Source organism: Perca fluviatilis, chromosome 15 (assembly GCF_010015445.1).
Source record: "Perca fluviatilis chromosome 15, GENO_Pfluv_1.0, whole genome shotgun sequence".
Lineage (NCBI taxonomy): Eukaryota > Metazoa > Chordata > Actinopteri > Perciformes > Percidae > Perca > Perca fluviatilis.
This window is the reverse complement of record NC_053126.1, coordinates 24,492,928-24,506,750: the sequence shown is the minus strand read 5'-3', so window position 1 is coordinate 24,506,750 and position 13,823 is coordinate 24,492,928. Positions and strand designations below refer to the sequence as shown.

The window sequence follows — 13,823 nt, the reverse complement described above, 5'->3', positions numbered from 1 at the left end:
TTGTGTTGTTGGGTTCATGCAACAAATTTCAATAAACAATGTGATGTATAATATTTCAGTTTGAGAGGTTGTGCAGTATGTCAGTGTGAAAGCCTGTGTTGTATCTGTAAATATGGAGTTAAGTTTTAAATATATGTAGGTAGAGCTGGCCGATAGGGAGAAAATCAAATCTCACGATACTTTTGACCAAATACATGGATATCGATACTGCGGCGATATTGTAGGGTTGACTATTGATGCTTTCACAAAATATTTACAAAATGAGATTTTTGATAAATGAACATCAGTAGCATGGATATATTGACTAAGTGGGTAAAGGCAAATACTAGAACAGTGGTAAGTTCTGAAAATTGCATCACTTTACTGTAATGCAGCCTTTAAAGCTAGGAAAAGACAACACTTGTATCATATGTGTGATATTACGATATCCAACATTTAAGATGATATCTAGTATATATAATATATAGATGTATTGCCCAGCCCAGTACTTGTATTAATAGTATGATGATGATGATGATGATACAGAGTCAAGACGGGCAAATTGATATGGTCACTAAATGCAGCAGAAATGTACAGTTTTTTTTTACATTGCTGGTTATTACAGATATTGCAGGTATTAGTATAAATTATTAATTATTTTCATTATCAGTATCTGTATAATCTGTTGATTATTTGAATGGCAGAAAATATTGAAAAATGTCCACAGCCTAAAATTGCCCCAAACCCCAGAATATTCTGTTTATTTTAACGTAACGTAACGCAGAAAAATTAACTTTTAGGAAGCTGGAACCAGTGAATGTAGTAGTAGTAGTAGTAGTAGTAGTAGTAGTGAATTTATTTATTTCCAAATCTTTTGTCAAAAACGTTGCCTTACTATTTTCTGAGCAATGGACTAATTGATGAAATGTTTTAGCTCTACTGTGAATTCCTGGGAAACTGGAAAACATGAATGTCTGTGTCTCTGACCCACAGGAACAGCTTAACATGTATTTCACGTCTCTTCAGACTTTATTTGAAATGTCTGAAAGTATGTTTTGAGGTTTGGATGTTTCTTTGTCAGTTACTGCCCACACCCACTAACCTAGTCTTGCATGAACAAAAGTTCTTAGTAAATTAAACACAATTAAAGCAAACAAATACCGAACCACTGAAACACCTTTTCCTTTCACCTGGATGTTTAATTTAAAGGTGAACAGTTAAAGATAAAGAAAAAAAAACAAGATGCATCTCACATAATGGTATAGGAGAACACGTCCTGAGGATATCTATATGAAACTAGACAACCTACAATTACAGGGGCAGGGCTCATATGTTGTATATCTTACACATTCAATGTTCCACTATTCCTGGGATTCCTCAAGTTTAGAGGACAGTATTCCAGGAGAAATCCGGGAATCTGTTAAGTTTAACAACAACAAACCAGAAGGATCACTGTAAAGTCCTGTCCTAAGCTGCTCTGACTGCCCCCCATTTCCACAGACTTACTCAGGTCTGTTCTGTGTGGTGGTGAACCCTTACAAGATGCTGCCCATCTACTCTGAGAAGATCATCGAGATGTATAAGGGCAAGAAACGCCACGAGGTGCCGCCTCACATCTACTCCATCACAGACAACGCCTACAGGAACATGATGCAAGGTGTGTGGGTGTGGGTGGTTGTGGAATGAAAAAGTATTATATAAAAACCAAATTTACCGCTGTTGCATTTTAACACACTGAGCTTTAACACATTAAGTTTTGGAGGCATATTGTGCTATAAATCAGCATTTTTAAATGCCATTTTCCCGCCAGAACTGTATAGTAGTAGCAGTAATATGGGTCACAGGTTAGTTGGTTAGTTTGTGTATTGTGTGACAGCGGTAGACCAGCAACTCCAGTGTTCTGCGAGGTAAAATAACTGTTTTTGTCAAAAGAGTCTGGTGGATTCAAAGAGTGCATAGATGGCTATAACAGCTACACTTCCCCGTTGTAAAGTGCTGTCTGACGGCAAAGTAAAGTGGTGAAAATATTCCAAATATAGTATATACCTAAACTGATATTAATTATTTCAACTGTCTAAAAAATTTTAAGCTGCTGCCCCCGGCCACAGCAGTACATTGCTTTTATAGCTTCCTTGTCGGTACTCCTGCCTGCTTCTCCAAACTGGGGGGCGTGCCGACCCCCATCTACTGTAGCTAATACACGGACTATGGATAATACCTCATACAAACCCACTTAAAAAAATTGAACCATCCCTTTAAGGTAATGGTTGACACACACACACACACACACACACACACACACACACACACACATAAACACACATAAACACACATAAACACACACATAATAAAAAGACACAAATAAAAGTTACAAAATAAAGGTTGAATAGTGGCAGCAAGCAGCCCTAACCAGCCCCAGAGCATGCCGTCTGGTCTCCGGATGGTCCACCAGTGACCTCAGACCAACTCCTTACTTTCCATTCAGCCCCAGAATGGCCATACATGGAGCAGGGAGATGAGATTACAGCGATGGAGCCCTGCATCCACCTGCTATTTTTAGATGATATGAGTGATGGAGTCTAATCTCCCCCCAAACGAGATTTCAGAGCTGTTTGCTCTCATGTCAGAGTGAATCGGCACCGCCTTCAGAGTTCATGTTTGGTGTGTTCAGCTTGGTTTCAAGTGAGTTCAGCTCAGTCAACATTTCACATTATTTCCCCCTTTAAACATCACTCTCTCGCTCTCTCTCTTTCTCTCTCTTTCTCTCTCTTTCTCTCTTTCGCTCTCTGTCTCTCTCTCTCTCTCTCTCTCTCTCTCTCCACAGACCGTGAGGATCAGTCTATTCTCTGCACGTGAGTCAAAACATACTTAACCATTTCCATCACACTGCACCATTCATGTGAGCGCACACACACACACATTTCCATCACTTAATAGGACACTCCATTGACTTACATTCATTTCCTGGAGACTTAAAATAAAAAAATCATCTATCTAGCTGTATTATATATCATCTAATCAATTATTTACGTTGTGGGGACTTGGATTTTGTCTCCAAAAGGGAGGTGAGTCCCCACAATGTAATTGTGTGTATATATTTATGTTCACATTTACATAAGGCTGCAAGTAACAGTTAAAATCATTATCAATGAATTTAATAATTTTTTGGTCGGTAAAACGTCAAACACATGTAAAATGCTTGAAAGCTTGAAAATGATTTTTGTCCAGACAAGAGTTCAAAACTCCAAAATATTCAGTTTATTATTATAGAAGACAAAATCCCCAGCAAATATTTACATTTGCGATGTTGGATCTGGTGAATATTATTTTTATCTTCAAAAAACAACTTTAACACTTGATTAATTATTCCGATTATTATTTGTTTCAGCCCTTATCTACCATCAGGGATTGAACATTGTCACAAAATATCAGCTTCAGTTGAAAATAAATAAAAGCTTTGTCATCCTGTCTCCATTTTCAACACTGTCTCACTCTCTTCTCTCCATCTTTTTACCTCTCCGGTACAATCTGTGCTGTTTGTTGTTATATATTTTTGTTTTCAGGACTTCTTTTGTGCTAATAAACTAAACTATTGCAGCTAATAAACTAAACTATTATGACTCTGTCTTATTCTCCTCTTTTGCTCCTCCCGTGTTTCATCCCTCTCTCCATCGCCTCTCCTCCGTCACCCAGAGGTGAGTCTGGAGCGGGGAAGACAGAAAACACCAAGAAGGTGATTCAGTACCTGGCTGTCGTCGCCTCCTCGCACAAGGGCAAGAAGGACGCGACCCCTGTGAGTAGAAACGTCTTTAGAAACGATGTTTCAAGATTGAGAAGCTGGATCTACATAGCAGCCAAATAATAATTAAATAAAACAAATTACAAAGACGCGTTCTTCGGATTTGGAGTAAAAAGTATCAATAACACAAGGTAAAAAAATGCTCCCAAAAGTACTTATGTAGAACCGTGAGTGGTTATAATATTGTATATATGATGCTATTGTATTATTTTATTGGATGCATATTATTTGATTATTTGATGAATGCAGCATTTTAATGTTGTAACTGGTTGTAACTTCAACTTGCCAATTTCACTGAATCATATTTTACAATATGATCTTATGTTTTGTTGATGCACTAAAATCTTAATCTGAACAGTAACTACAGCTGTGAAAAAACGGCATTCAAAGTTTGACAGTATTATTTGTTGCCACTTGAACAACTTGACGGTAATGAGCCGAAGTTAGGGACCGTCTCAAAATAGAAACCAAGGGAGCTTTTCAGATTATTGTCAAAACTGTTTTATTTAAATACTTGGTTACACTTGGTTAAAAAAAAAATGCCAAAAGATTAGTGATATACAATATGAAATATGAGAAAATGGACTAAAATATCATACATGTGCTGTACAGTGTATATGCGCAGTGGACATACTGTTTAAAGAAAACTAATATGTTACGTACATCCTATTCCCTCATTTTATTAAATGTACCCATTAAAAGTTTGGCTACTATCAAATGAAAAAGTGGAGCCTCAGTGTTGTACATATTACTATACACTTGTGTTTAGTTATGTCACAGGCTTTTCATTTTTCGCACAATGCCTAAAACATCAGTAAAACATGTGCCGTCAATGGAGAACTACTGTACTTACAAGTCTTGATATCTTTGCCACAATACGTCCACAACACTGATGGTGCATATAATCAAGCAAAGAAGAACAATCTGTGGTTTGTTTAGGCAAGTTTTAATGCTTGATCTCTTGCCCTACTGGTCTGCTGCATTTCAAGCAGCAATTTTTTGGGGCAATGCTCAATGTATCAGCTTTTTAAATGCAGATGAGAAAAGTGGAGTTTGTTACCAGTTCCTGTTTCTTCCTACAGCAGCAGCCGCAGCAGGCAGGATCTCTGGCATACGTGAGTATAAAATCTCACAGGCACTTTTACACAATATGTAAGTAGTAGAAGTTTTACTACTTACTACTATCTAAGGGAGAAGATTTTTTTGAAGTGGGGTTGTATGAGGTGTTATCCATAGTCAGTGTATTAGCTACAGTAGATGGCGGTCGGCACGCCCCCCAGTTTGGAGAAGCAGGTAGGATTACCAGCAGGGGGCAGCAGCTAAATGTATTTTAGCCACCTAAAAAAATCTATATCCGTTTAAGTGTATGGCATATTTAGAATACTTTCACCGCTTTACCTTGCTGTCAGACAGCCCTTTACGACGGGGACTTGAAGCTGTCATCTATGCTCTCTTCAAAGCCACTAGACTCCATTGACAAAAACAGTAATTTTACCTCCCAGAACACGGGAGTTGCTGGTCTCCTGCTGCCTTGATCAGTTAGTTAGTTTTTTTTATTTTTGTGTGACTTTGGTGAATCCGAACTAGCCATTTTAAAACACCAAAGTCACACAATAACACAAACGATAGACCAGCAACTCCTGTGTTCTGCGAGGTAAAATGACTGTTTTTGTCAATGGAGTCTGGGGGTGAAATAGGAAGTACTCAGATCTCCTACTTACAGCAGGTAAAAAAAGTAATACTAAAGCGTGAAAATACTCTGTTACAAGTAAAAGTCCTGCACTCAAAATCTACACTCCACCACTATGTGTAACTTGTTATGGGCTGCAGGGGGAGCTAGAGAAGCAGCTGCTGCAGGCCAATCCCATCCTGGAGGCATTCGGAAATGCCAAAACCATCAAGAACGACAACTCCTCACGATTTGTAAGTTTTTAATCAGTTTGTGAGTCAACGCTTGTAGTTCTCCGAGTGGTTTAAGGTGTCGTGTAGCAGCTGTTTTCCTCTCTATCCACAGGGAAAGTTCATCAAGCTCAACTTCGATGTGACCGGTTATATTGTCGGGGCCAATATTGACACCTGTATCCTTTCTTTTTTTCTTTTTATTTTTTATAGATAAAAGTTGTTAGTTAAATTGTGAATATAAATGGGATAATAAGATTGCCATTTTTGCTTGAGATATTACCAGAAAACAGGCCTGGTTATCAGCTTAACCCTCTCGTGACCCGATCAGACCTGCTGGAGAAGTCTCGCTGTATCCGTCAGAGCATGACTGAGAGAGCCTTTCACATCTTCTACTACATGGTGGCCGGAGCCAAAGACAAGCTGAGGGGTGAGCAGCCGCAATACAAAACACTCCTCTTACTGTAACGTTTAATGGGCTTAAAGAGTCAGTGTGACATATCTTAAAAATGAGCTAACCCAGAGTCAGGTAAGATAATAATAATAATAATAATAATAATAATAATAATAATAATAATAATAATAATAATAATAATAATAATAATAATAAGCAAGGACAGCCACTTTTTGAAGCCAGCTTGCTACCTCAGCACACAACACTTTATGTCTATTTATTTAACCTTGATTCAGACCATTGCGTATCTGGTGCTCCTTTTAATGTAGCTTCTGTTGTGCATTGTATTTTTATATAAATGTATTTTAAAGCTATTGTGCGCGTTTCCCCCATGAGAAATGACAAAAAAACTGTCGGCGCGTCCACATGATACAAGCCTTCCGTGACCGTGCCTTCAGAAGAGGTAATTATCTTCACTTGATTTTCTGCACGTGAAAGTCGCCGGACAACACAATCTTCTGAACATAGCCATACTGAGAAATACAGAGGGAGTTGTGTAGAGCTGATAGTCTTAATTAGCTTTGTAGCAACTCATTTGGCAACGGCTTGACGGTAACAGACGTTCATTAATATCAAAAAGTTACGCACTAACACTTTAAAGTGTTCAATCTGAATGTGATATGGTGTTTTTAATGTATGCTTTTTAATAGCAGATTTTGCACATAGAAACATTGCAAAAAGGAGAAAAATTAATATTTTCTATTCCTTTCTAATACCTCTTATCTCTAGCGCACAGACAGGTCTCGAATGTGTTCAGCCTAGCTTGGCATCAAGACTGAAGATGAGGGGAAACCGTGTTGGTGCAGATATAGTCCTAAAAATGTTCTGTTTATGCTTTCCGGATGTCTGTGTCTATCTTCATCTATCAGATGGATTGCTATGAAATTTGGTTCAGACATTCATGTTCCCCTGAATTGTACTAACTTTGGTGATCCCTTCACTTCGTGACTTCTTCTACTCCTATGTTCTCAGGATCCTACAGTTTGAATGTTTAAATTCCATTCAGCCACTGTGGAAATTGCCCGCAAATTTAAAGGCATAGGTTTCAAGGGGTATAACATCAATAGGCTGTAAGCTGCAGGTGATTTCAACATATTGACCCAGTGAAACATACATTAAACATATTGACCTAGGGAAAAACATTGCTGAGAACATAAAACCATTTGAAAGGTCTTCGTAATGAAAAGGATATTGATCTCTATACATCTGTGAAGAAGATGAAAGATCAAACTGATATTTATGTCACCTGCTGTGGGTTTGACCGCTACCAAACAAATGATCCTTCAGGTATGATCAAAACTTTATGTGTGTGTGTGTGTGTGTGTGTGTGTGTGTGTGTGTGTGTGTGTGTGTGTGTGTGTGTGTGTGTGTGTGTGTTTTTATGTTTGTGCGTTTAGAGGAGCTTCTGCTGGAGGACTTCAGCTGCTACCGTTTCCTGGTGGCCGGCCACGTGGAGATCTCCGGTCAGGAGGATGACGAGATGTTCATTGAGACTCTGGAGGCAATGGAGATCATGGGCTTCACTGAGGAGGAGAGAATGGGTACAAACTCCAACCATCCATCCAACCTTTTTCTAAATCATTTTTCACCTCAAAGACGGTGTCCTTTTTGGAGAAAGAGTATGGAAAGTAATATCACTAGAACACCTTTCCACGTTTAGTATTTTGTTCATGCTGGGACAAAGAGGGGCTGTCTAAATGTTCTCAAAAACTTAATTTCATAAGGAATCCACAATTCCTCTCTCCGTGGACACATACACAACCGTTTAAATGAAACCTGGCATGCAGAGCTTTGCCGCTGCCCAGCACATCTTACTGAAATTGCTTTTTGCTACACCAACTTTAATGTAGTTTGGGTGTTCACGGTGAAGCTGTATTATGTTGGGAAATAGAAGTATGTAAACGGATCTCTGTACAAGCAAATATTTGTAATTTCATTATTTGGTTCAGGCAACAAACTTTAGCTGCAAATGTATGCACCATCTTGATTGTCGTCTTCTCAGGGATGATGAAGGTGGTGTCCACTGTGCTCCAGCTGGGCAACATCAAATTTGAGAAGGAGAGGAACAGCGAGCAGGCCACCATGCCCGACGACACCGGTAACCAATTCAAATACCAACACCAGCACTTCAAATCTACCTTTAAATGTGTCTGACCTCTTCTTCTTCTCCGTCTCTTGTTACCCATCAACCCCAGCTGCTCAGAAGGTGTGTCACCTGCAGGGCATCAATATCACCGACTTCATCCGAGCCATCCTCACTCCTCGAATCAAAGTGGGCCGGGAGGTTGTGCAGAAGGCACAGACCAAGCAGCAGGTAACCGCAAACCAGACCTCATCAGCACAGAAAATATAGGCTCTTGTGGATTATTTACATCCGCCAAGGTTGTTATGTTTTCGGCTTGTCCGTTTTTGTTGTTTGTCTGTTTTTTCTATCAGCAGGATTATAGAAAAAAATTATTGCCTGTTTTTTATGAAACTTAGTGGAAGGGTGCAGCATGGAGCAAGGAAGAACCTAATACATTTGGGAGAGGATCCAAATCATGGGGCGGATACACAAATTATTTTTCACTTTTGTTAAAACCGCGAGATAGGGCGTTTGTGCTGCATTCAGGTGGCGTCGGAATAATCGTAAAATGAATAAGAATTAGTTGCAGATTGGGAACATTCACACTGTATTACCATTATGAAATGGGGCATGCCTAGGTGGAGGTCTGCACTCTCTGAGTGCCCTTCTAGTTCCCTCTGAAATGTAGTCCAGGTAATAGAAATACAAAGTATCTGAGACTCTGAAATGAAAGTAGGGCAGTTGAGTAATTGTGCCTCCATCCCCCTATAGGCTGATTTTGCAGTGGAGGCTCTGGCTAAGGCCATGTACGAGCGCCTGTTCCGATGGATCCTGGCCAGAGTCAACAAGACGTTGGACAAGAGCAAGAGGCAGTCGTCCTCCTTCCTGGGCATCCTGGACATCGCTGGCTTTGAGATCTTTGAGGTGAACGCTGACTGAAAACCTTTAAATACTTGAGTGTTCGTTTTTGTTTGTGTGGTTTTCTGATCACCGCTGTTGTGACGTTTCTCCGCTTCAGGACAACTCCTTCGAGCAGCTCTGCATCAACTACACCAACGAGCGTCTGCAGCAGCTCTTCAACCACACCATGTTCGTCCTGGAGCAGGAGGAGTACAAGCGAGAGGGCATCCAGTGGAGCTTCATCGACTTCGGCCTGGACCTGCAGCCCTGCATCGAGCTCATCGAGAGGCCGGTCAGTGTTGACGCACACATTAACGGGTTTATAGATGTGATTATTAAACATAGTTTTACCTTTCACAATGCTGAGAGTGCAAGAGGTCCAAATAACTTGCATGCAGAGACAAAAAGGATTTAACCAACATAATAGTAATAATCATAATAGTTTATACTTTATTGATCCACAAGCCTGAAACACACACACACACACATGCTCAGGACCTATACATGCACAAACGGAGAGATGTCAGAGTGAGGGGGCTGCGACTGCTGGACAGGCCTCGCTCAAGCAACCCTCCGGTTCCCAACCCAACTCCCCACGGACTTAGCTACTGCCACCCCATTGTTCACTCTTCAAAAAAACATCCTTACATTTTACTCAGTGGTGTTTTTCTGTGAAAAGTTATGCAATCACAAAATGTTTGAAGTTAATTTTATTTGTGTGAAGTCCTACCTTTTGTTTGTAAGTAGGAGTAAATTAAAACCTGTCCCCCATCCAATTCCAACTGTGGCCATATGTCCTAACCTCGATGGAAAATAATTTAGATTTAAGATGTTGTCTTAACCGAGCCTCTGTGTCCGTCACTGTCCTGCAGAACAACCCTCCTGGCATCCTGGCCCTGCTGGACGAGGAGTGCTGGTTCCCCAAAGCCACCGACGTCTCCTTCGTGGAGAAACTGCTGAACACCCACACCGGTCACGTTAAATTCTCCAAACCCAAACAACACAAAGATAAACTGATGTTCACTGTTCTGCACTACGCTGGTAAGGTGAGGATCACCCAAGGCTTCAGGACCGAGACAGTGATAATCCTGAGAACTGTAGCATCAGTTAGTTTAGTTTAAATGATTAGGCCAGAATTACAGCCACTAGAGCCATTCCCACAATGAGCTTTCCTTAGGATGTTAAATTTATATAATATACATAAAGTGACATTTTCATGCCATGGGACCTTTACCAGTCAGAACAATAAAGATCATGATCACCATCAACACACATGACTTCCATCCAGAGATGTGGACTTGAGACCTGGTGACTTGGACTCGAGTCACAGTTTGCATAACTTGTGACTTGACAAAAAATAAATTACTTGAGACTCGACCTGGACTTGTAAGTTAATGACTCAAGACTTGACTTGAGGCATGATGACTTGACTAACCCCCAAAAAATAGCTGGAGACTTGATTGAGACTTGGACCAAATTACTTGAGACTTATTTCGGACTTGAGCAAAGATGACTTGGTCACAACACTGGCTTTTCCATTTCTAGGTGGACTATAATGCAGCTAACTGGTTAACTAAGAACATGGATCCTCTGAACGACAACGTGACCGCTCTGCTCAACAACTCCTCCAGCAACTTCATCCAGGACCTGTGGAAAGACGGTTAGTCCTCCGTGACAGGGCAACCAGTCCTCATTTCACCACAAATCTGTTGTCATGGTTATCACATGTAGTATCCATCTCTCCTGTGTCAGCGGATCGAGTGGTGGGTCTGGAGACCATAACCAAGATGTCAGAGAGTTCGGCGCCCCCGAAATCCAAGAAGGGCATGTTTCGCACAGTGGGTCAGCTGTACAAGGAGTCTCTGGGCAAGCTGATGACCACGCTGCACAACACGCAGCCCAACTTTGTCCGCTGCATCATCCCCAACCACGAGAAGAGGGTAGGCCATCCTTCTAGGGGTGGGACAAACGGAAAATTGTGTGTATCGTGATTTGTTTTGCAATGATTTTTTAAAATGTATTATTTTCCCTAGAATCTATATTTTTTATTTTACCAATGATTTACCTAAATATTTTCTGTTTATACGGTAACGCTGACAACTACATCCTATCCGTTTCCAGCAAAACAGACGGAAAGCAGAAACTGCAGTAAATCCATGTTACGTATTTCTTTACAGATGAAATAAATGTCTGACTGACGTAATGTGCATTCTTTTTAGAAAACGAGAAATGTCATAATATATTGTCTCTAGAAGTGCATTATTCAAGTTTTGTTTTGTTAAAGGAAAAGAAAATCGCAATACTCAATACTTTCGAATCGCCACACTTCTAGAATCGCAATAAACAAAAATCGCAATACAAATCTAATCGGCACCCCGTGTATCGTGAAAGAATAGAATCGGTCCTAAAGCACATCGTCCCAGCCCTAGTTCTTTCTCTGTATGTATCCGAATGTATCCAGAACAAATTATTTTATTTGAGCTGAAGCTGCAGTGTGTAGCGAAGACACTGAGTGCTGCTGCTGTGCTGCAGGCTGGGAAGATGGACTCCAACCTGGTGCTGGAGCAGCTCAGGTGTAACGGCGTGCTGGAGGGCATCAGAATCTGCAGGCAGGGATTCCCCAACCGCATCGTGTTCCAGGAGTTCAGACAGAGGTGAGGAAACCGTCTGACACCACATTTATTCTGATTATTATTCTTTAAATGTAAACAACATGAATTGTTGTTTGTACTGATGTTGACAGGATCTGTATCAATAACATAAGAACTGCACTGTAATAAGCCCCAACTTTGTGAATTTACTTACCTGATATTACCAGTGTTTTAGCCTTTCGTTTTAACGTAGTGTTGCAGTTCCTCACTGTGACCACTGGAGGGCAGACACAAACCTGCAAACTTTCAAAATAAAATGACCAACACAAGTGTGTGAAATGAAATCATTACATCACCCATTTCTGGGACAAGTTGCATGCTTTTTGTTTAACCTTAAGGCAAGACACTACAGGTGAATAGGGTACACATGTTAACTAATGGATATCACCCTGAAACAGGTGATTACTTGCATCAAGCCAATTATGTTTTCTGAAATGTTATGTTTAAATATGCAAATGAGGCATTATCTTATGCACATATCTAAATATGTGCTAATTTGCATACATTTCCAGAGGAGAAATCTGAACATTGGATAAAGCCAGGTTCAAAACTCTTGGTCCATTTTGTTGACATACAGTATTAGAGTCAAAGGTTTTTACAGAGGTAATTTTGGATATCTCTTTTTATCAATCCATCAATCAGAAAATACTGTCAACAGCCATACAAAAAAATCAATTTTCTCCATGTTTTTAGTAATACAATGTTGTATAAATCCGGCTATGGTATAGATGAACAAAGCCCTTTACATGCTACTGAAGTGGAGATTTTTGGAGTATGAGAACAAAACTCATTTTGAGAAAACAGCCTTTAAAGATATGTTTTGTAAAATTCCATTTATTTTTATTGAAAACCACTATTTACAGACACATTATCTAATCAAATCCTTAGAATTATATACTTTGGATCATATATACTGTACTATGCGATTGCTGCCACACCTATTAACCCATATTTACACATTCTGTCATACAATACTCTTAGGAGAAATCTACAGACACAAATTTAAAAAAGTGTAGTAAATAAACACCTAAATATGTATCTGATTGTTTTCTTTCCACTAGTCTGTAAGAAGACATGTTATGGAAGCAAAATCTCAAAATTGACCAGTGCATATGCCTGGCCTTAAATTAATCATATGCATACATCTCCAGTTGTTAAAGTACAGTGACAACAAAGTGTTTTTTCTGTGGTTGTAGATATGAGATCCTGGCTGCCAATGCCATCCCAAAGGGCTTCATGGATGGGAAGCAGGCGTGCTGTCTGATGGTGAGCTAGATGGAACTGGACAGTTTTGTGTTAGCACACATATAAATTATAATACCGCTGATACAGTCTGTTCTGTTTTGAGAATACCTGCATACTAAAAGTTGAGACGTTGTCCACAGTAACAGCTTCCACAACTTTAATGAACATGTCATTTGAATATGAATTTACTTGAAAATGATGTTAAAAAAAGCAGAGATTTCTGTCCTTTAAGCACACTCCTCTGCTCTGCTCTGCTGTCCTGCAGGTGAAGCACCTGGATCTGGATCCTAACCTGTATCGTATCGGTCAGAGTAAGATGTTCTTCAGGACGGGAGTCCTGGCCCAGCTGGAGGAGGAGAGAGACCTCAAACTGACCGTCGTCATCATCGCCTTCCAGGCACAAGCAAGAGGCTTCCTGGCCCGCAAGTAAGAGAAACAGTTAGACTGGACGCTGCTACGCAAGTACAAGTTTAGGGTACTTGTACTTTACTTGAGTATTTCCATTTCCTGCTACTTTATACTTCTACTCTACTACATCTCAGAGGTAAATATTGTACTTTTTACTAGGGATGCACCGAATATTCGGCCACCGAAAATGTTCGGGCGAAAATGGCCAAAAAGGGCATTTTCGGTTTTCGGCCGAAATACTTTTATCACCGAAACAATTCGGCCGAAAATGTTGTGATGACGCAAACAGAAACCGCGACCTGCACGTGTGTCAGTACCCGATCCGTTCCACCTGCAAAGCGTCTCCTAAGCAAAGAGGTTGAGACGGACCACGGAGTGAAAACAATGAAAAGTACGCTCTTAGAGTCTGTCAGCACACGTTTC

General features: G+C 40.2%; 1 protein-coding gene across 2 annotated transcripts in view; it reads left to right on the top strand.

Annotated features, from left to right (window-relative positions):
* LOC120574739 (myosin-11-like) overlaps positions 1-13,823 on the top strand; it is a 45,583-nt gene that overhangs the window by 9,796 nt on the left and 21,964 nt on the right. The window contains exons 2-19 of one of the 2 annotated variants that reach the window (XM_039825159.1): positions 1,490-1,636; positions 2,804-2,831; positions 3,673-3,772; positions 4,864-4,893; positions 5,609-5,701; positions 5,793-5,856; positions 6,009-6,107; positions 7,529-7,672; positions 8,134-8,229; positions 8,327-8,445; positions 8,968-9,120; positions 9,215-9,388; positions 9,969-10,142; positions 10,642-10,756; positions 10,849-11,036; positions 11,629-11,750; positions 12,944-13,013; positions 13,258-13,418. In XM_039825159.1, coding sequence (XP_039681093.1) covers positions 1,490-1,636; positions 2,804-2,831; positions 3,673-3,772; positions 4,864-4,893; positions 5,609-5,701; positions 5,793-5,856; positions 6,009-6,107; positions 7,529-7,672; positions 8,134-8,229; positions 8,327-8,445; positions 8,968-9,120; positions 9,215-9,388; positions 9,969-10,142; positions 10,642-10,756; positions 10,849-11,036; positions 11,629-11,750; positions 12,944-13,013; positions 13,258-13,418 — 2,077 coding nt within the window. Of the gene's footprint in view, positions 1-1,489; positions 1,637-2,803; positions 2,832-3,672; positions 3,773-4,860; positions 4,894-5,608; positions 5,702-5,792; positions 5,857-6,008; positions 6,108-7,528; positions 7,673-8,133; positions 8,230-8,326; positions 8,446-8,967; positions 9,121-9,214; positions 9,389-9,968; positions 10,143-10,641; positions 10,757-10,848; positions 11,037-11,628; positions 11,751-12,943; positions 13,014-13,257; positions 13,419-13,823 lie in introns of both variants that reach the window. The other variant, XM_039825158.1, reaches the window with a different exon arrangement.